Genomic DNA, 23,384 nt, shown 5'->3' on the forward strand with positions numbered 1-23,384 from the left:
GGAGTGTAATGGGTGTACTTGTGTTTTATTTTTCAATGTATTTTAATTTTAAACAAATATTTTAGGGTACACTAGATCTAGCCGACGTGCCTTCTCCACCAACGTCACCAGAAGGAAAAACAAGTGCACAGACAACCCCAAGTAAGGTGAGTTAGCTACAGACACAGAGTCATGCCTGGACTCAACTCCAGAGGGCTCTGCTTTTCTCTCTCTAGTCTTTCTTGTTACAAGTTATGTTGTTTTATAACACATAGGCTCTTTAGTTTCTTGAAGGTGCTTTTTTCCCATTAAGTATACATTAAAAAACATGCTGCTTTGTTGGTAGGTGTTGGACATTTGTATCATGGAAAGGAATGTGTTGTTGAGTAACAGAATCATAGAATATTTGGATTCATTGGTACTTTGGACATGTTTTTCTCCTATTGACAAGGAGATTTACTTTTTATTTATAAATTCCTAGCTTAAGAATATTAAGCTAGGAATATAATATGTATTGTAGGATATATTGATTATTTTAGACTTCTGGATAGGTGATCAGATTTATAATTGTAAATGATGATGGTTTTTAATATACCTGGGCTGTTTTGATAGAATTTCTAAGAAAACATATGTACTCTGGTTACATTTGTGTGTGTATGCATGCGTGTGTCTTTGTGTGTGTTTATGAATTGTTAAAGGTAAGACCTGATTTCAGAGATTAAGCATAATGGAAAAAAAATGAGCTGTACACTTTGAATTTAAGATTAAGGATATGTAGGAATGGATAGAAAGATGATTGTCGGGAAATTTGTTTTCTCAGGTGACTGGTTAGCGTATAGCATTAATTGGTAGTCCCAGATGGTCTTATCAAAGGATAGGGTTGGGTCTCTCTTAGTCTGTTCAGGCTGCCATAACAAAGTACCATAGATTGGGCAGCTTACAAACAACACATTTTTTTCCTCAGTTCTGGAGTCTGAAAGTCCAAGATCATGGCATCATTGTGGTCAGGTTCTGGTGAGGTCCCTCTTATAGGTTGCAGAGAGCTGTCTCCTCGTTTGTGTCCTCACATGGTAGAAAGAGGGTGAGAGAGCTCTCTGGGGTCAGAGCCCTAATCCCATTCACAAAGGCTTCACCCTCAGGATCTGCTGATCCTTCAAAGCCTCCATCTTCTGATACCATCACACTGAGGGTTAGGATTTCAACATAGGACCTGGGGGGACACAAACCTGCAGTCTGTGACTGGTCAGGTTTGTATTCTTTGACTGTCCCTTTGATTTTTGTCCCATAGGAATAGAGTGATGCTGTGGAGTCCATTCCAAAAGTTGAGGTCCTGTGTGGGTTCATGGTGGTGGATTGACTCGCAGATATAGTTGCATCTTTTTAAATAGATGAACTTCCAGAACATAGCGATGGTACTACAAGATTTCTTTCTGTTTTCAGTGGCTAGGCACAGAACATTGCTGAACAATTGCTGTTATTTATTTCTTGTTCTTGGATGTTGTTGCTCCTTTTTGTTTAAGTTTGGAAAACTAAAGGAATTTTATACTTTATTTCTAACCAAGGAAACAACTATTGTATTGTTTATCGTTACTCCTGAGATTTCTAGTTTGTAGGGAAGGCCTTTTTTAAAAATATTTTTTTTCCTTAATGCTCATAGGAGGCTATAACCCCAATGACAGAATAAGGTAATGAGTAAATTTTTAAACTTTCTTTAAATTAATTGCAGATAAAATAGACTATGTAAGAAAGCTTTACTTTTCAAGAAAATATCTGGCTTTAGAAAAATTAAAATTAATGAATATTCCAAAATACTTATCAGTACCTATAGCATTTAACTATTTGGAAGCTCTTTTTAGCAAATTGTTGTTGTTTTTAAAACAAATTAGCAATCTTAACCTTCTACATATAAGGTATGTCTTCAGGATAGAATATTAAAGTACATTTTACGTACTCTTACTCTCTATACATACATTTAAGATCTCAGAATTATAATGATAATGTCAATATTTTAAGTCAGTCAGGAAATGACACTGTGAGTTTTTCCAGAGAAGCGGGGACTGTCCCGAGGCTGCTTTAGAGAACAGCGTTTGTCCTAACAGCTGTCTCTGCTTCTCCTGCCGCCATCCCGTTATTCCAGTTTAGTCCCCATTTTCTCAGCTGGCCTCATAAACCCACTTCAGAAATACCCTAGATAGTTCTTGTTTAGGGTTGCATTTGTTCTAAGATAAACCCTTATTTTGGCACTTAAAATGCAATTTCTCTAGTACTAAAGGACCTGGATTTGGGATCCAGTACTTTCCCTGCTCTCTTCCTGCTGGCTGCCTTCTAGTGGCACCTGGCAATGCTAGGAACTCTCTAAGAGTAGGGTCCACCCAACCTTTAGGAACCAGCTTTGTGTGTTCCTGAGAAGGGTCAGATGAGGTTGGGACAAGTCTTCAAAGAAGTTGCCTAGGAACTCAAGTGAGGCTCATTTAGAATGCTGCTAAACGGTAGCATGAATGAGATGATTTTCCTGTCAGTAGAAGCTGAGCAGGTGAAGGCTGCAGTATCTGTGTTTGACCTAGTAACTATTGGAAACAGTAGTTAAGCATGGGGTAGACCACTTTAGAAACACAGTTAAGAAAGGACCAAAGAAAGCAGGCCTCACAGAACCTGTTAACTAGATGTCCCACTTCTAAGACATTTTTCAGTAGGCATCTTTCTTTAGTAATGAGTTAGTTTATTTTTAAAGATTTCTATTTTGTGGTAAAATGTCATTTTATTCTCATGCTCAGATACCAAGGTATAAAGGACAAGGTAAGAAGAAGACAAGCGGGCAGAAGGCTGGTGACAAGGTAACATGCATGAGGGCAGAGGACAAAAGCAGCCTGTGGGCAGCAGGCCTCGACTCCAGGGCCTCCTGGAGCACTGGGCTCTGGTCAGGTTGGGTTCTCAGTTTTCTTATGAAATGCCACTGGACGCCAGGCATGGTGGCTCACGCCTGTAATCCCAGCACTTTGGGAGGCCGAGGCGGGCGGATCACTTGGGGTCAGGAATTCAAGACCAGCCTGGCCAACATGGTGAAACCCTGCCTCTACTAAAATACAAAAATTAGCTGGCCGTGGTGGTGCGTGCCTGTAATCCCAGCTACTCGGGAGGCTGAGGCAGGAGAATTGCCTGAACCCAGGAGGCGGAGGTTGCGGTGAGCCGAGATTGTGCCATTGCACTCCAGCCTGGGTAACAGACTGAGACTCTGTCTAAAAAAAACAAAAAAGTAATGATGGCATGAAATAAAAAGTAAATTTCACTGTCAGTTTTTATCCAGTTGAAAATTATACTGTTGAATCTTAAAACCATGCTCTTAGTTTTATTTCAGAATTAACTCACGCTCAGTTTTAGCTGAAATTTGAAAATTCTTGTTTTGTTGGCAATTAAAGTTGAAAATACATATTTTTCTTTTGAATGAATGATTATATACATATTATTAACATGATCTTTATCTGAGGAAAAGAGAACATCAGACTACTTTTGGATAAGTTCCCATTGATAAATTTAAAATTAAACTTACTTTGTCCAGGACTTTTTTGCGTTCTGTCGTTTTTTAGACAATTACACATGTATGAACCTTTACTCCATGCCCCTGCTCACAGTAGACTGCCTGGGGTCAGTGCTGCATACGATCAGGGCCTTGGCTGCTTTTTCTTCCTCCCCTAAAGATCACGAACATTTACTAATCTGATAGATGAGCTGCTTATGAAATTTAAATATTAGAAGCTTTAGAAACATTATCAGTAAAGTTTTTATGTCTACTTAGGGTAAAATATTTAATTGTCAGTTCTATGAGATTTATTAGTCCTAAATTGAACCTTGGTTATGCATATATTTTTTTTCACTTAGTTGAAAAATCTTTAAAATTAAAGCTTTTTCAAAATTCAACCTGATGTGTTAGCTGGCTTTAGTTCTAGTAGTTTCAAAGGTAAATGCCTGTTATTCTCTTTTTGTTCATACTGTTCTTTATGCGTTATTAAACAAGATGCTTTAAAATAATGATTTAGTAAGTTTTGTTTTTAACATTTACATAGTGAAAGTCATTGTGTGTTCATGCTTTAAGCAACACATTTAACACAGTTCTCACTTAAGGAGTTTACATTTAATTGAAGAGACGAGACATACCTTAAGTAAGATAATTAAGAATATAAAACTTCTTAATAGATTTTAAAAATCAGTTTCTTGGACTTTTCTAAAAATTTAAAGCATATTTTATAGTATTAAGCTTTTATAATCTTATTGCTGTTGTGGGTTTTAAACAACTTAAACATTTTTAAGAAGTTCATACATAGAACCAAGCATACTAAGAGATGTGGTTTTCACTTTGTGTGATGGGATATAATTGTGGCGGGCCCAGACTTCAGATTTCTCTGTACTTTGGGCAGAGCGTAGTGTACTCCCTGATTTGACTGGGGATTGAAGAACCTAGCTGGGCCCGTATTCCAGAATTTAGTCCGTGATTTGGGCCTCTTCTATTTCATCGTTGTGTTCCTAAGCCCAAGTTGCTTTTTTAATTACATGGAAAGGTTTTTCCCTGTACATTTTTGATCTTGTTTCTGAATTGCCTTGTGAGAAGTCTGTATTGTACCCTGTGTGGCCTATTGCCAGCCTTCCTTATATGGGTAAGCCCTTAGCTCTTTGTTCCTCTGCCTTTCTGCTTTGCCTTGTGCATGTATTAAGTTCCCAGCAGCCTTAACATTCTAAACATCACCATCCAGATGCTCTGTTGCATGTGGTGGTTGAGGTTGTACACAGCAAGACTCCAGAGAGAGCCATCCGCATGGTAGATGAATGGCATCTCCTAAGGTGTTGCAAAGCCATCATGGGAGCCCGCCTATCCTGCAGACGTGAACTGGGCATGCGATGTAGGAGGGCCCAGGGTACTGCTGGTCCTGGAGCTCTGGAGCACTGATCAGGAGTGTCGCATGTGTCCAGTTGCTTTTGAATACAGGAGGGGAAAAGTACTAGTGGCTCATTCAGAGACCTTGGCACTTTCTTCAGGGAAGCTATATTCATATTATGAATAAACTTAAAAATCATTCATATATATAGTTAGAATTGATTTGTAAGGTTTTTGAACTGATGTAACTTGGCCAAAAGTGAAGTTTTTATTTTTGTTGTTGCTGAGAGACAATAAAGATAAAGATAAAAGATTTGATATAGAAGTATAAATGTGAAATGGGAGGGCATTTTAAAATTGAATTAATAATTTTGAAATACGTGTTAACACTTGCTGACTTCCAAAGTATTATATGTGATAATTTATTTCATTGCATACCATTTTGTTGTACGAAACATTCTAATTGTTTGAAAAAAAAATAAATGTAATAGAATTTTAATAGATTTTTGGATAGGCCCTACAAGCTTAGCTTTTTACCACTTAGTTGGAAAGGTTGAGTAAGACAGTAGATTCTTTTTTTGTTTTTAATATTTAGAATTAGGTGTTCTTTATCATTACATTAAATGTAATATGAAAGATCATCCTTTCTCCTTACAAATAGTTTTCAGGTGTCTTTTTCTTTTTAGAGACAAGGTCTTGCTCTGTCGCCTAGGCTGGAGTGCAGTGGTGTGATCATGGCCCACCACAGTGTTGTCCTCCTGGGGTCAAGTGTCCACCTCAGCCTCTTGAGTAGTGAGGACAGTAGGTGCATGCTACCACATACACCTAATTTTTTTTAATGTTTTTTGTAGAGGTTGGGGTCTTGCTGTGTTGCCCATTCTGATCCTCAACTGCTGGGCTCAAGTGATCCTCCTGCCCCAGCCTCCTGAAGTGCTGGAATTACAGGCATGGGCCACCATGCCTAGCCCAGTTTTCAGGTGTTTTAAAACTAATATGCATTGAGATACTTTTTCACATTGCATGTGGGTTTTGGGGCATATGTTTTTGTATCTTTGGCAATCACCTCAGGATTTTCCAAACCAGGCATTAACATTCCCTGTCACACTCCCACACCGACCTGAATGAAGCGATACATGGTTGCATGAATGTTTCAACACTTAGCCCTTCCATTTCTGCCTGCTCAGCTCTATGATCCTAGCCATTTGGGATTCTAGCCTTGATATCTTGGCACCACTTGTTTGGTGAACTCCATGAGCTGCTGGTTGGGTAGGGTGGGAAGGCTGAGGATGTAGAGAGTAGAAAATCTATTTACAGGGTCCTCTTTCAGTCTTACTCATAAAGCTAGAAGATAAAGGTTCTGTTGTGATCTGTAGGAATTACAGATTACTTATAGGTGGAAGGGATAGAGTTTCTCTAGAAACAGTTGAGTTTTTAGAAAGGTTTTTCTTGTGGTTCTGGAATTCTACAGTATTTACTCTTCCTGCTGAGCAAATTAAACTTTCAAAATAAATGTCTGTTAGAACTGTATAAAATTACTTCTCTAAATAATTCATTAGTCATGGAACAGAAACTGTCTTTGGCAGGGAAGGAGATGGGGGCAGAGGCATGGGTGGGGAAGAGAATGAAATACAGTCAGTCGTCATATCGGCAGGTTTCGTAAACATTGGTTTCACAGCTGCAGATTCAACCATCTGCAGATGGAAAATGGTTAAAAAATAATACAAATTTCAGAATATGGTATACAACTATTTACATAGCATTACATTGTATTATGTATTACAGGTAATCTAGAGGTGATTTAAAGCATGTGGAGGATGTGTGTAGGCTCCGTGCAAATGCTACAGCGTTTTATATCAGGGACTTGAGCATCCTCAGACTTTGGTGTCTGCAGGGGTCCTGGGGACTGAGGGGCAACTGTATTGCATGAATTTTTTGAATAGTTTTGCAAAACCATAGTATTTATTTGATGCTGATTTTTCTTCTGTGAACAGTTTGGAAAAAGTTCTCTTATTTTTCAGGTTCTTAACACTGGTGATATAATAAGGTTTTTTGCTGTGAAACTTTTCTAGCGCTGTTTTGTTAATCTATACATGATTGGCTTCTTGAGTATATGAGTGTACTATTGGATAATTAAATATATACTAAAGCTTTCTTATAGCCGTACTATAATTTGCTATAGAGCTTATTAGTAGTCTTGAGCTCCAGCCGAGAGAGCTTAATGACCGTTGTGCTGTGCAGTAGGACCCTCACTTTTATGAAAAGGCAAAACTTGTTTTAGTTTTTTGTTATAAATAACTTAATTCGTTTCCTAGGGCTGGTGTAATATAAGTACCAACATGCTTAAAACAACACATGTATTGTCACAGTTCTAGAGGCTTAAAAATGTGAAATCAAGGTGCCAGCAGGACTGTGGCTCCTTTTCTAGCTTCTGGTGGCTGCTGGAAATCCCAGATGCTGTTTGGCTTGTAGATGGATTACCCCAGTCTTTGCCTCCGTCTTCACATGAGCTTCTCCCTGTGTTTCTCTGTGTCTCTTCCCCCAACAATGATAGCAGTCATTGGGTTAGCACCCGGGCCCATCCTACTCCTGAATGGGCTCACCTTCACTAAGTATGTCTGCAGTGATGCTGTTTCCAAGTAGGGTCACGCTCTGAGTCCTGGGAATTAGGGGCTTCAACGTATTTCATTTGTGGGATGCAATTTAACCCATAACAACTTGTGTGCTTGTCCAGAGAATGAATTCTAAGGCATTGCCATGGGTGTGGGTGTGTGTGTATTTTTTTTTTGAGATCGGGTCTCGCTCTGTTGCCAGGCTGGAGTGCAGTAGCGTGATCTTGGTTCACTGCAACCTCCGACTCCCAGGTTCAGGGGATTCTCCTGTCTCAGCCTCCTGAGTAGCTGGAATTATAGGCATGCGCCACCATGCTCAGCTAATTTTTGTATTCTTAGTAGAGATGGGGTTTCACTGTGTTGGCCGGGATGGTCTTGATCTCCTGACCTCATGATCCACCCACCTCGGACTTCCAAATTGCTGGTATTACAGGCATGAGCCACCCCCACCTAGCCGGTGTATATATTTTTTATTTATTTTGAGATGGAGTCTTGCTCTTTCTCCAGGATGGAGTGCAGCCTCTGCCTCCCGGGTTCAAGCAATTCTCCTGTCTCAGCCTCCCGAGTAGCCAGGACTACAGGTGTGCACCACCACGCCTAGGTAATTCTTTTTGTATTTTTAGTGGCGATGGGGTCTTATCATGTTGGCCAGGATGGTCTTGATTTCTTGACTTTGTAATCTGCCCACCTCAGCCTCCCAAAGTGCTGGGATTACAGGCATGAGCTACCACACCCGGCCTTTTGTATTTTAAATCATACTTCTTACTTTTAAACAATACTTAACCTTAGTTATTTACCTTCATTTTGAATCTTAACTTCAATTTAGCCAAATCTGGGTGATAAAAAATCCAGGTAACTGAAGTTTATATATGTAACATAAGTTCATCTTAAGCCATGATAAAGGTTTTTAAAGCAGATTCCTGGGTGTACACACATACATGGATGGTCCCCAATGTTACAACAGTTTGATTTATTCTTTTTTGACTTTATGATGGTACAAAAGGGATCTACATTCAGTACATACCATACTTTGAGTTTTGATCTTTTCTTAGGACAGTAATCGGTGGTACCATTCTCTCGTGGGGCCAGGCAGTGACCTCGAGCCATAGCTCCCAGGCAGCCACATGGTCACAGGGCACTCAGATACCAGGGGCCTGAGTAGCCAGCATTTTTTGGATATTGTGTTTCTGCACTTCCTCATGTATACCAAGTGCCCATTTTCAACTTTGTGATATTTCCACTTGATGGTGGGTTTACCAAGTGAAGTGCTGTTGTGAGTGTAACATCTGTATACATGCGCTCATCTGTGTGTCTACATGGAGGAGCTGCTGAAACTGCCCTAAAAGCTTTCAGTACTTTTGCTTTCATCTCCAGATGTTTTGATGACAGATGTTTCTCCTCCTAGTGTAGATTTTTTTTATAGTGAAGTTTATTTGGATTTAAGTTTAGTGAATTCATTAATAACCTAATTGGGTTATGGTCTTTTGGCAAAAATGAGCCATAGTTATAAAGTAGTGACATGTTCCTGTGTGGTTTAGAAGTTGATTTTGAGAGGAGTTCTAAAGCAGATTGTTTCATAATTTATTTTTCCTCCATGGATTAAGAGAACTATATTTTTAAAACAAAATAATTCTGTTATGCTTACAAGTATGTGATGTGTAATATAATAATGCCTTTTTCGTAAAGCTTGTCTTCCTAAAACTGGTCTTTCTGTCCATAGCAGGAATATTAGTAAAACCTGTCAGAAAACATTCATGGATACCTATTAGTTGCTCAGATTTATGTTGGCTATGTGAATTCTGGGGAAAGGAAGACTTTATTAGAATAATGATTGTTTCTCATAATGTTGCTTTACATTTACATTTTTCAGTTTCTTTCATGACAGTTACTCTTTGACATTTTCTCGTGAGTGTTTAGAATCTGGAGAGGATCTGTCATGGCCACAGCCTCTGTAATTGTAGATGTGTTTAAATACCACATCAGAGTATTTATTTCCAAATGCATATTCTTTTAAAAAGATATAAATCCATTATTAAAACATCTAAAAATCAGAAATTACAACTGGTGTAAATCTAATTAAGAAATACAAAAGTACATAATATCTCTGTGTATTTGATAGTACCAGGAAAACGTCAACAAAGTTGTTAGGAAATTTTAAAGTTTCTGCCTCTTGGAAAATATGCTGTCTGAAATCAGAACTTGGTATTTATTTTTTCAGACATCTCTCTCTAATCATTAATGTCTATTAATAACATGGAATGTATAGCTCTCTAGAAGGCAATAAAATTTGTATCACATATGTCTTGCCTACTATCAACTAGTCAAGGCCTCTACCTGGTATAAAAATGTAAACAAACATATAAGACATGCATAATGCATTCTGTGTATTTTTTTTTTTTTTTTTTCGAGATGTAGTCTCACACTGTTGCCCAGGCTGGAGTGCAATGGCACGATCTCGGCTCACTGCAACCTCTGCCTCCAGGTTCAAGTGATTCTTCTGCCTCAGCCTCCCAAGTAGCTGGGATTACAGGTACCCGCCACCATACCCAGCTAATTTTTTGTATTTTTAGTAGAGATGGGGTTTCACTAAGTTGGCCAGGCTGGTCTCAAACTCCTGATTTTGTGATCTGCCCGCCTCAGCCTCCCAAAGTGCTCGGATTACAGGCGTGAGCCACCTCGCCCTGCCTGTACACATAGTAAGAGTGAAAGCACCCTTCAAGAGCATCTTGTTCGGTAATGTCTAACCCAGACTTTGGTCACCATGCTTCAGTAGTCACTATTTTTTGCATCCCTACTTTCTTAACTCCCTAGTGATCTGAAGAATACAATCTAGTTCAATTCTTGAGGAAAGTCATGCCTAGGAAATTAATTTACTTAATATTGTACGGGCTTGGCATGGTGGCTTATGTCTGTAGTCCCAGCACTTTGGGAGGCCAAGGTGGGTGGATTGCTTGAGGTCAGGAATTCAAGACCAGCCTGGCCAACATGGTGAAACTCCATTTCTACTAAACAGAAAAATTAGCTGGACATGGTGGCATGTGCCTGTAATCCCAGCTACTTGAGAGGCTGAGGCAGGAGAATCACTTGAACCCAGGAGGCAGGGATTGTCGTGAGCCGAGATTGCACCACTGTACTCCAGCCTGGGCGACAGAGCGAGACTCCATCTTAAAAAAAAAAATTGTACAACTGGGTTTGGTTTGTGCCTGTAATCCCAGCTATTTAGGAGACTGAGGCAGGAGGATTGCTTGAGCCCGGGAGGTTTAAGACCAGCCTCGGTGACATATTGAGACCCTGTTTCTTTAAAGAAAAAAAGTACAATTAATAATTTTGAACTACATTCCAGATGCCTTATTTGCGTTGAGTGCTTTTTCTGGTACTCCACAGGTATTTTATACAATACTGTTCTCTAGTATGGAAGGCTTTAATTTTGGGAAATTGTCATTTTTAACCCATAAAGCCCGCAAATTAATTATAATTTAGCCTAATAGCGTGAGTATTGAGTTCACCTCTGGAGTCAGGCTTTGACTTTGATATTGACCTACCACTTAACTACCTGGAGACTTTGACAAGTGACGTAAATGTCTGTCTCTGTGTTTCCCTATTTATATCCACAGAGATAAAGCCACCTCCAGATCATAGGTTCATTTTGAAGATTAAATGAGATAAGGTGAAGCATTTGAATGTTCTCGATAAATGTTAGCTGCTTTTGTTATTACTAGCATTATTTTTTGTTTTCATTATTATTATTAAAATATACCTAAGGGCAGAAAGAAATCTGACCAAGAAGGGAGTAAAAGTAGGCTGTGAAGGTTAGGACTAACTGAAAACAAGAAAATAAAAGTGTGATATTTTGTGCTAACATCACTCTATATCCAAGGACATGGGTAAGGATGATTCAGAATTTTTTACAACATTGGTATTAAAATACATAGAGAACTACACACACACACACACACACACACACACACACATACACACCATCCCACCCCACCCCACCCTCTGTCCATGGACATGAAAATGAGGTATAGGTTAGGAAGTTGCCCTGGAAGTCAGAATTAAGATAATTATTTTCATTAGCAAATGTTTGTTAGAAACACAAGTAGTTGAAGGCAGCATCTTTCGCCTTGATGTCTGTTGTGTTTAGCACGAGATGGAAAATTGCTATTTTTACTGATGATACTTTAATGCTTGGTTCATTCATGTGAAATAATCTTTCTTTTCTCTGTAATAGTTGTTTTAAAGTCAAAAATGTATTAATTTAAGATAATTTATGAAGCAATGATATATGGAAGGGGGAGATGGGAAATTGTTTATAAAAGGGAAAGTGTTTATAAATGGGAGACGTATATTGAAGGTATTTACATTTAAGGAAAGAGGAAAGGAATGATATTAATATATTTAAAACAAATTCTCCCCCTTTGAAAGTTTGTCACGTTAGGAATCCTGGGATTGGAGTGGTGAATCGTGGCATTGCTCTGCAGTTCATGCTGCTGGGAGCTGCCCCTCACCCTTACTACCCCGCCCCTGACAAACACAAGTTTGCTTATGCTCACGAGACTTGTTTTATTATTTAAAATATCAAGGAGACCTTTTCTCTTTCCCTTTCTTTCTAGAAGGCCAACAATGAGGCCAATCAGAGTGATACAAGTGTCTCCTTGTCAGAACCCAAGAGCAAAAGCAGCCTTCACTTACTGTCCAATGAAACAAAAATTGGATCTTTTCTAAGCAACAAAACTTTAGATGGCAAAGACAAAGCCGGCCTTTGTCCAGATGCAGATGATATGGAAGGAGATTCTTTCTTCGATGATCCCATCCCTAAGCCAGAGAAAACTTATGGTTTGTAAGTAAACGGTTTCTGAACTGGGAGACTAGGGGTTTAAAAACAAGATAAATGCTTTCATTTTATAGTTAAAAAATAATGAACTATGGATGGTTTATAATTATTGGATCCATAAATCTGATTATGTGTTGTTAATGCCTTTATGTTATAAAACAGTCCCAGGTTTTATAAAAACCTAGACATGATTTATTCTTACCTGTTAGATTGAGTGTCTGCCATATGCCAGGGACTGTTCCATGGTGGGTTGTAGCAATGATGGAAGAGGGAAGACGCCTACCCTCAGGAAGCTCATGCTCTGGTGATGGAGTCAGACAGGCAGTGAGAGTTACGCTGTGGTGTATGGGGTGACGAGAGCAGAGCAATGATGGGAGCCCAAGTGTGTGGTCAGGGCAGGTGTGTGTCAGCTGTCCAAATCGGAGGGGGCCTCACTTGGAGGTGTCCTGTGAGCAAAGAGGTAGAGGAGTTAAGGGAGTTGCCATGGGTTGATAGAGCTCTGGGGAGAGGAAACAGCAGACAGCAGGGAGGTGAGTATGGGTGTAGCAGAGAGAGCGAGAATGGGATCCGATGAGGTGGACTCAGAGATGAGAGGGCTGGACGGCTTTCCTTTGAGACTGGAAACCCTGGGGATCTTGAACCAGCATACATTACAGAACCTGAGGTTGCTAGGCAGGGTTGGACTTGGGGTTTCCAGGTAGGAGGCCATTAATGATTATTCAGGTGAGAAGTGATAGAAGCGGTGGGAGAAATAGGTGGGTTTTGGAAGTATTTTGAGTTTAGATGGGAAAGGATTTGCCAGTAAGTGCTAGAGAAAAAAGTAGTAGCCAGAGTGATACCATGGTTTTTAGCCTGCATAACTCGAAGGTTGGAAACACGTTAGATAAAGAGTGGAAAGAGCAAGAGCAGATGCACAGACAGGTGGCATGACAGCCTGGCACTCCCTGTCGCTGTGCTGAGTTAGAGAAGATTGCTGGTGGAAATCCGAAGAAGGCTATTGAGTATATGAATTGGGATTGATGGAGAGATCTAGGCTGGAGATGTAAATTAGGAGTCATCAGTTTGTAGATAATGTTGGGTGTGGAGACGGCAGAGGATCACCAAGGAAGCAGGTCCTGTGCACCTTGAGGCCAGAGGACACAGAACCAGGAAAGTGGTATCTTTGGAGGAGGTAGTAGGGAAGAGCAGCTGTATGAAGCCATTGGATTTAGCCATCTGGAGGTCGGTGACGACCTTGACAGAGTTAGTTTTGTTGGAATGAAGGTGCGAGGCAGGTTAAAAAATTAGAGTGCATTCAAGACAGAGAGGAAAGGATTGTAGATGGCAGGTAGTTTTCTGATGCGTTGTAAAAGTATGCAGAGGACCAGGATGGTGGCTGGAGGGGCAGGATGTAGGGTTAAAAACGTCTTTTAAGTGGGAGAAATAACAGCTCATATGCTGAGGAGAGCTGTTCAGCTTTAAAGGTGGAAGAATTAATGATGTAAGGGAGTAAGAGAAGAACTCATGGAGGGCTGTGCAGCAATAAATCCCATGTAGGGGCTTGTGTTTGCTAGAAAAGTAGAGCGTGTGTGTCCCGTTGCAGGCAGGGGGTGGATATGACGGTAGCACCTGTGCAGGCTCTCATCTGAGTTCATAGTTGAGTGAGGATGGAGGATGGAGGTTAGAGATTGGAGGAGAGTGGAGAAAGTGTGAAATCATTCTATAAGAAAGTAAGGCAAGAAGAGACTGTGGAAACCTGCAGGGTTATTGGGCAGAATTAAAGGTCCTCTTGAGGTTAGTAGTCATGACTTTAAGGGGAGTTCATCAGCATGGCAGTTTGTGGTTTCTGTAAATGATATTTAATCAGAGAGGTGGCACTTATTTGCTAGTAAACTCCTGTATTGTCCCTTGGTTGCATGTCTGGGTGATGGAAAGGGCTTTTGAGAAAAATCACAGTGAAGAGGATTCTAAAGAGAGGTGAGCTGATTTCTTACACACTGGCTGTGTTGATTGTGGTTGATCTGTACTTTGGTAAACCGTAAAGTTTGGCATACTTGGTATATCCTTGGTATACTTTATGGTTTTGAATCTGTAAAGTGTGTATTCTTGATTTCCAGCCGTAAGTTGCTTTTGTTTTAGTGGCAGAATGAAAGTGTTTAGTGGCAGAACATCAGAGCACTATTTCACTGTCACTTGTTTCCTGCTAGGAGGAATGAACCGAGGAAACAAGCAGGAAGCCTGGCCTCGCTCTCAGATGCACCCCCCTTAAAAAGTGGACTCAGCTCCCTGGTGGGAACCCCTTCCTTAAAAGACTCTGAGAGTAAGTGCCCAAAGATGTGGGCGTGATTACTCAGGATATTATTTCTCTAATTAAGCATTTAGAGGACCTTGACAATGAAGGACTAACCAGTGAGGATGTCACTTTAGTATATGAAATAGCAGTTGAATTGAAGAAAAATTTAGAAGTTTAAAGGGAAAATAAAATTGATGAAAATAATTAATTGTAGTCTGAATTCATACCTAATGGAGCTTCTTAAGGAAAGTGATGTCTTATAATTAGGCAAAAACATTTTTTTGGTGGTTGTGTTCCAATAAAGTAGTATTGTTTATGGTTTTAAAAGGGTTGTGGCCGGGCATGGTGGCTCATGCTTGTAATCCCAGCACTTTGGGAGGCCGAGGCGGACGGATCATGAGGTCAGCAGTTTGAGACCAGCCTGGCCAACATAGTCTCTACTAAAAATACAAAAATTAGCCGGGTGCGGTGACACACAGCTGTAGTCCCAGCTACTCGAGAGGCTGAGGTGGGAGAATTGCTTGAACCCAGAAGGCGGAGGTTGCAGTGAGTTGAGACCGTACCATTGCACTCCAGCCTGGGGTGACAGAGCAAGATTCCATCTCAAAGGAGTTGTAATGCATAATTTAAGCATTCATTAATCTTAGTTTATTTTTTCTTTAGTTTTAGGTTATTATGCACCTGTCATAAAGAAGCTCCATATTGAACAACAACAAAAATTAATGTGGTTTAGAGACTGTTGTATTCTAAGAGTCACTCTAATAATATCTTCTCCTGTTCACAGGTAAAGGGGGGAATATAGTTTTGAAAGATCTGAAATTGATCAGTGATAAAATTGGATCCCTTGGATTAGGTAACTAGATTTCCAGTTTTTTTGTGTTGATTGTTTTAAAGTAATTATTTTTAAGGTAAGGTTGTAGAAGAAGTGACTCAGTCTGCCTCCACCGAGCACCTTCCTGCTGCTGTTCATTCAGCAGGTGTTTGGGTGGCTTTCATATGTTCAGGATTATGCCCTATGCCAGAGATGACCCCAGCAACAGCCATCATGTCCTCATGAACCTCTGTCTTCATGGAGTTTAAATTCTGGTCAGGAATATGGACACTGAACAGGTATCTGCAGATATTTTGAGTGTAAAAGGGTCAGTATATATGGGTATAGAAATGGCAAGTAGGTTACCTTGGCCCAGTCTTGACATTCGGGGAAGACCTCTTAGAGGAAGTGATGTCTGTACAGAGGCTTGATGGTTAAGTAGATGTATACAAGAGAAGGGAAGATATTTCTGTTCAATTTCAGACTGAGAAAAACTTGTGCAGAGGCAGAGCCGTTTGCTAGATGCTAGTAGTACATGGTCCAGGCCTCAGAGAATTCAGTCTAATGGGGAAACAAGACTTATTGAAAGAAAAATTGTGAAATGTGTTCAGTTCTGTTCAATGGAGCAGAAGTTGGTGAGACTGCCGTGTAAGTACATTCGTTCTTATGGAGGTAAGAGTGTCAGTGTGAACATTACCAAGCCCTGGGCCATATGTTGAGAGCACAGTTCTCAAACCGTGCTGTCTCCTGTTGCAAGACCGTAGCAGGGTAACAGGCATACTTTTGGCAAACTCAGGCACTGACCTGAAGGAAATGGTGTAGCCAGGCTCTCAGTGGCCACTTCCTATGCTCTCTGTGGATGTGGTGGGATCGCTTCCTGGTCTTTAGTCACTTAGACATGGAAGCATTGGAACACAGCTGCCCAAGCAGGTTGGGGGAAAAAGAAAGCTGTGTCCCCATGTGCTTTTAGAACTCAGGCCTGTCTGAGGGGCAGCACCAAGAATACCCTTCCCTCTTCACGAGAGACATTCTGGTTAGTGCAAAGAACTTGGGCTTGGAGTTGGGTAGCAGTAACATCTCAGATGTGGCACTGATTGATGGGGTAGCATAGGGAGGTAAACTAAACTGCTATTTCCTCATCTGTTAAGTGGAACTAATAACATCTGCCTAGTTTTAAAGAGCAAATAGGATTTAAATACCTTTTCATATGTAAATTAAGGTACAATGCCTGGCATGATAGGTGCCTAGTCAATGTTAGTTTCCCTTTTGTGTTACTTTGTTCCCGCATTTGCAGAAGAATAAATGTCCCCTGAGTTGCCTGGATTCTTGTTCCACACAGTGCCCTGGAGTCCTGGTAACAGCTGACTTGCTGATTATGCCACCCTGTGCTCTGTGTCCCCTGGTTGCTGGCTGGCGGGCCAGCTAGATGGGCCTGCCCCCTCTCCTTCCCTTGTGCTTTTCCTGTCAGCGGGAGTTCTGGTTGCCATTAGATGTTGTTTTCCACTTGACACCAATGGCTAACTGCCTCCAGAGACTTTACTCCAACCTCTGCATTCTGACGGCTGCACTGTCCCCGTCGTGTTCTGTTTTTTTCTCTTTTGTGGTGTTTCACTTTGATGCCAAACCTTTGAGCATTTCACTCTGACTGCTCTATTCTCTGACCAAAGCGAAGGTTTTCCCACCAGCTTCTGAGGCGGAGCTGCTAAGAATTCTCATCCTTAGGAGGGAAGGTGATCGCTCTCGCTGCAGAGGTGCTGGGTACAGGCAGGAAGGTGGTGTGCTCCTTCACTTTTTCTTGGGACTTAGGTATACTTCAGATTGGAATTTGGATAGTTATGCAGGTGAGAACTACCAGTTTACTAGCTGAATGTTTGTCATTTAGCTAGGCATTAGGATTCAGTAGAAATAAAGTTTTACTTTGTTTTGTGGAATGTTTGATTGATATTGCAACAATGTTGTTTTCTATTTGGGTTTTTTACATTTTAAATATACAGTCCTCTAGGTGTTTTGAGTAATATATAGACAGATGTTAGACTACCTTAGGATAATAATGATGTTAGTGATAAATGCTTTACACTGTACCAAGGAATTATTTTATTTAATTCATAGCCTATGAGGTAGGTTTTATTATTATCTCCATTTCTACAGATGAAGAACCTAGGTTAAATAACTTGCCCATGGTCGTGCTGCTTTTAGAGTCCTGATGCATCCCCACGGAGCCCTTACCACTGTGTTTTACTGTCTGTCTGTTACTTAGACAGGATTTAAATAATCATTTCAATGGGAAAATACATTCTGAGTTCCAAAGAAATCATCTACAAAGAAAGCTTTAGCGCACAATCTGTTTTATTTTGGCAGACAAATATTAATTAAAGGTGCCCAAATGGAGTGTTTATGAATAGGTATTTTGTGGCCAGACACGGTGGCTCATGCCTGTAATCCCAGGGAGGCCTTTGGGAGGCCGAGGCGGGCGGATCATGAGGTCAGGAGATCTAGACCATCCTGGCTAACACGGTGAAACCCGTCTCTACTAAAAATACAAAAAAAATTAGCAGGGTGTGGTGGCACGAGCCTGTAATCCTGGCTACTCGGAAGGCTGAGGTAGGAGAGGCACTTGAACTGAGGGAGATCATGCCACTGCACTGCAGCCTGAGCGACAGAGCAAGACTCCGTCTCAAAAATAAAATAAATAGGTACTTTGCATATTTGAAGCAAGAGTTGATAAGCCTTTTCTATAAAGGGCCAAATGGTCTATATTTTGGGCTTTGCGGATGACATGTACTGTCTCTCACAAAGTCTTTGTTTTTTTAACAATCTTTAAAAAATGTAGAAGCCATTCTTAGTTCACAGGCTGAACAAAAGCAGGGCATCAGCCAGAGGCAAGAATGAAAGTAAGGAAAGCATAAGGTTGCTGGGAAGTCTGGGCCAAAAATGACTGGGGTAAGGGGAGATAAGGCAGAGGGGATGGGATGGGGAGGAGAGACTGTCAAAAAATGAGGAAAACCAGAATCCTTGGCCAGAGGGCCAGAATTTGCTGACCCTTAAAGTAATGTCGTACAGATTGAGTATCCCTTGATGCAAATGCTTGGGACCAGTAGTGTTTCAGAGTCTGGATTTTTTTGGATTTTGAAATGTTTGCATTATTCTTACCAGATGAGCACCCAAATCCAAAAATCTGAAAATCCAGAATGCTCCAATGAACAGCTTCTTTGAGCATCATGTTGGCACTGATAAAGTTTTCCATTTTGTTCAAGTTTGGATTTCAAATTTTTGAATTTGGGATGCTCAACCTATATATATTCTGTTAATTGTTTGGATACCGGTGTCAACTATTGTAATACTATACAATGCGTAAGAAGTCAGAATCTAATGTGTTATAGCACACTATTCAGTAAACATCTTATGTTTTTTATTGGCTACAAATGCTGGAAGGTGGGGAATACAGTTAGCTTCCTCTAAATCCACATTCCAGCCATAGCTGTCCTCTCTGTCTTAGCTCAGTTTCCATCTCTGCTCTCCTCACTGGCGTTCACACAGAGTAGCACCACGATGGGTCCTTGAAGGCTGACGTTTTAGTAGCTGCCACTGCTGGTTTTATGTAGCACTTGCAGACCAGCCACCTACATGGTAGTTTAATTGGATTCCACCTCTCCTTCTCGGCCCTGACAGTGCCTGCTTTCTGTCAAGCACGTGCAGCCCTTTAACCTGTGAGGCTACAGTGGAGACAGGCTCTTTATTCTCGAGAGGAGAGGAACCTGGGAACGACTCCTGACTGCTTATGGTCAGGGATTTCCGATTCATTACAGGCAAGGTTTGGCTGTACCAATAACAGGGATTCATGTTTTCTTCATTTGCTGATATTACCCCCCACCCAGTATCATCCACCTGTCTGTCTAATCTGTAGGACACCTGCCTTGACCCCAGCCCTTATCCCTGTTATATCTGGCCTGGACTTTCTGACAGCTTCGGCTTTCCTTACTTTGATTCTTGCCTCCTGTGAACACATATCTGGCGGTGGTGAGATTATCTCTGGGAAAACAGAAGTGAGATAGTGCTTCCCTGGACCTTTTCACTCTTGTCTTACCCCAAGCCACCCCAGACGAGCTTCCCTCTGTATTCAGGCTAAGAGCCTTATTGCCACCAACCAAGCCCTAGTAATCTGGCTTCTGCCAGCTCCTCTGATGGCCACTCCTTTTTTCTCCCTCCACCCATTAGGTCCCCCAAATTCATTGTTTTATGGTTGTATGGCGTACATGCTGGTGGTTTGATTTATTTATATTTTTGAGATGGTATTTTAAAAATTTAAAAATTAAAAATTACAAAAATAAAAAAATTAATTTTGGGGGAGTCTTACAATGTTGCCCAGGCTGGTCTCGAACTCTTGGGTGCAGGTGATCCTCCTGCCTTGGCCTCCCAAGTAGCTGGATTACAGACGTGCCTCACTGCTCTGGGCTGCACTGGTGGGTTTTCAGACCACCACACCCTCCCCCACCTCAGGGCTTTCCACATGTTTCCTCTTCTTGGAACACACTGTCCCCAATAATTTGTACCTCTGCAACCTAGGTTTCCTCTCAGCGGCTACCTTGGAGTTCTTCCTAATTGCACTAGCAGTGTTTAGTTTGTTCCACTGTTTCTCTTCACTAGAGCATTTGCTCCTTGAGATCAGAGATACCATCTTAGTAATTGCTGTACCTCTAGGGGACCTAGTCATCACTCACCTGCTTGATAAATTAATCACAGGATTTGCCTTGTCTAACTGTCTGGACAGAACTTGAATCCCCTCAGCAGTCTGACCAGTTTAGGGACAATCCAGCCTTATTTAAGGGAGAATTCAGAGCCTTTGAACGGCATTCCGTCATGCCAGGTCTTCTCTTCATGATCCGCATCTTCTGCCTGTGGTGGGACATAATCCTTGTCTTTCATAGGCCATCCATTCACATTTTAAGTCGACTCTCATGTGCCTCCAAGTCGGTTTTGAGACCAGCAGCCCTTTTTCCTCATCTAGCCTCAGGAGTCCGTGGAGGCAAGGGCTGCTGATTTGCAGATTTGTCATTTATAGCCTTAAGTTGATCTGAAGGTGCCCACTCTGTCAGAGGTTCATGGTACACTTTGAGAAACTGCTAACACTGCCTCACTAATCACCATCCCTCCTTCATTGAGTTGCCATTTATTAAGATCTTACTGTGGACCAAAGTCTCTGTTAGGCACATCATGTACCTGAATCCTTGTGTTAACTGGGATTGGTGTGGGTTTGACCATTTGTCAGAGCAGAGGACATGGCCAAGAAAGGGCACCTCATGTTCCCAGGTCGCAGAGATGTTTAGTGGCAGATCCGAGGCCTGAGCCCAGCTCTGTCTGACGGAAGGTGCCGTTACTTGCTGTGCTCCGTGGCCTCTTCGCACTTCATGAGCATTTTTAACTTTCATGACAAAAAAATTCACATGTTGAAACTCTCAGTAGTTCCTCTGGTACCTAGAGGGGTAGGGGGTTCATGATGACTTGCTATATGCTGTTAAGTCAAAGGACCTTACTAATGGTGAGTATGTCCTATGTTAATTGCCTTAGAGTACCTGGAATAAAGGTGAGGTGTTACCCACATTTTATAGTCACTTGTAACAGTTTATTATTTCTTAGATATTTCATTTTATCATTTGCCTTCATATTATATCTGGTAAAAATGTTATTTCTGATCTTTGAAACTTTTTAAATGATGCAATATGATTAACTTTTTTTAAGGAAATGTGTGTTCACTTGTAAATAAGTCGTGATGTGTGTTAGATATAACATGTTTTCTTAAACTTAGGGGCTGGAGAAGACGATGACTATGTTGATGATTTTAACAGGTAAGAAAAACTATTGGGCAAATATATAAATGTATACATATTTGTAAACAATTTCCGAAACACAGACAAGACAAAATTACATTTGGTGCTTATTTTGGTGTATTTGATTCTGTTGTTCATACTGATTGAAGGAGAAGAAAAGATAGTTAATCCAAAATTAAATATTTGACTTTGGAGCATGTTTTTGATTTTACATTAGAATATAGTCAGTCACATTATGTTCAGGAAACTTGGTAAGAATAAGATGAAAAGAAACATTGAAGAATTAACTGAGAAGTCATTTAGAAGCAGTTCAGTTGTCATGTCATAAGTGCTTATTTTCTCTTCCTTCCATACTTTTTTGTGGTGGGAATTGTCTCCATTAGACTTAAAATAATTACGCTCTCAAATTAGTTTTTGGATTCAGATTACATTTCCCGATACGTGGTCTGGCCTACTGAGATTCCCATTCTTTTTTTTTCTTTGAGAGGGAGTCTCACTCTGTCACCCACGCTGGAGTGCAGTGGTGCGTTCTCGGCTTACTGCAACCTCCTCCTGGGTTCAAGTGATTCTCCTGCCTCAGACTCCTATGTAGCTAGGATTATAGGTGTGTGCCGATATGCTTGGCTAATTTTTGTATTTTTAGTAGAGACAGGGTTTCGCCATATTGGCCAGGCTGGTCTTGAACTCCTGACCTCAAGTGATCCACCCACCTGGGCCTCCCAAAGTGCTGGGATTGCAGGTGAGAGCCACCGTGCCCAGTCAATGCCTTTCTTATATATAGAAAGATAATACGTATATGTGTGTTGGCTAGTAATGTAGAGTAATGTTTCTTGTGGGTGTGATTTGAAATTTTAAATTGGATACCTGAGAATTTTATTTAGTTGACAGGTTATCTTTACAACTGGGAGTCTGTATTTATTTTTTATAATGTAGCATACAGTTTTTGAGAGAGAGCATGATGTAGTAGATGAAATTGTAAGAATCTGGGTTTGTTTCTTTCTTGTTCTTGTCACTAAAGTCACCACTTTGAACCTTCATCTCCTCATCTTTGACATTGACTTGACTGCTGCCCCTTCCTATGGTATTTTAAGGGTCAAATGAGACAATATGTATGAAATTAATTATAGTTAATATTATATTTTGCTTAAAGGATTAAAAGAAATATCTGAATGTTTAAAGAATGGTAATTAATGTCTTGAAATGTTTATTCTCAGAGTTCTTACTTTTTCCCCCCCTCCTAAAATTAGTACCAGCCATCGCTCAGAGAAAAGTGAGATAAGTATTGGTGAGGAGATTGAGGAAGACCTTTCTGTGGAAATAGACGACATCAATACCAGTGAAAAGGTATAGTATTCTGCATTTTCCATACAGTGCCTTTTTTTTTTAACCTATTTGTTGATTTACCATAAAGCTTCAAAAATTTATACTAATTAGTAGAAAAACAGTTTCAAATTGTGAAAAGTCGTGACAGAGACCTGGCTCAAGTTTATAAAGAATGTCTTCGATGAATGTGTAAGATTGGTTTTGGTTGTCACTTCATTTGGTACCTCAGTCTCACTGCTGAAATGCCTGAGGATTATTCCTGGGGCACTGGGATTGTTGTGGATTAAGAGTGGTCACGGTGGATCAGGCCTAGTGAGAATTGACCACCTGGTGTCATAGATAAAAGTCAGAATAGGGGACTGTGATCACAGCATGAAGCTGAGCCTGGGTGTAGAGAGTATGGTCATCTTGGCCAGTTGTAACATCTGAACCTGCAAGCCAGGCTGGACTAGAAAACCACAGGAGACAAGACCGCTGTCCATAAAGTTAGAGTCTGTATTTGAGATCCAAACTTGACCTTTTTATGTGGGCAGAGAACAGAAGATCCTTATATGGTGAATTGTAGTGTCGCGGGGTTGTCTGTCAGCACACGCATCAAGCTGTCCCCACGTCAGACGAGTCTAACAGTCAGGCTGGAGGTTGCCATGGCTGGGAGGGGACTTGCTTTCCAGAACGAGGTGGGATTCTCCAAGTGTTGTGGTCATCCCACAGAGAGAAGGCCTTTGAGAGAGGTAGTGTTTACAGTGCAGCCACACAATCTAAGTCAGCAACAGCCATGTCTGCATTCTTACTCTTTCATGTGTTTTCTTAGCTACGCTTTACCCTTTGACCCTCAGTTTCTTTACTTGTAAGATGGAAGCACTG

At 40.8% G+C, this 23,384-nt stretch overlaps 1 protein-coding gene across 11 annotated transcripts in view; it reads left to right on the forward strand.

The window, feature by feature from the left end:
* Positions 1–23,384, forward strand: part of CEP43 (centrosomal protein 43) — a 41,487-nt gene that overhangs the window by 10,881 nt on the left and 7,222 nt on the right. For 2 of the 11 annotated variants that reach the window (XM_035297141.3, XM_017971538.4), the window contains 7 exons: positions 66–146; positions 2,754–2,813; positions 12,069–12,295; positions 14,476–14,588; positions 15,346–15,414; positions 21,176–21,215; positions 22,445–22,541. In XM_035297141.3, coding sequence (XP_035153032.1) covers positions 66–146; positions 2,754–2,813; positions 12,069–12,295; positions 14,476–14,588; positions 15,346–15,414; positions 21,176–21,215; positions 22,445–22,541 — 687 coding nt within the window. Of the gene's footprint in view, positions 1–65; positions 147–2,753; positions 2,814–12,068; positions 12,296–14,475; positions 14,589–15,224; positions 17,214–21,175; positions 21,216–22,444; positions 22,542–23,384 lie in introns of all 11 variants that reach the window. The other 9 variants (XM_035297143.3, XM_017971541.4, XR_013534683.1 and 6 more) reach the window with 8 other exon arrangements.

Source organism: Callithrix jacchus, chromosome 4 (genome assembly GCF_049354715.1).
Source record: "Callithrix jacchus isolate 240 chromosome 4, calJac240_pri, whole genome shotgun sequence".
Taxonomy (NCBI): domain Eukaryota; kingdom Metazoa; phylum Chordata; class Mammalia; order Primates; family Cebidae; genus Callithrix; species Callithrix jacchus.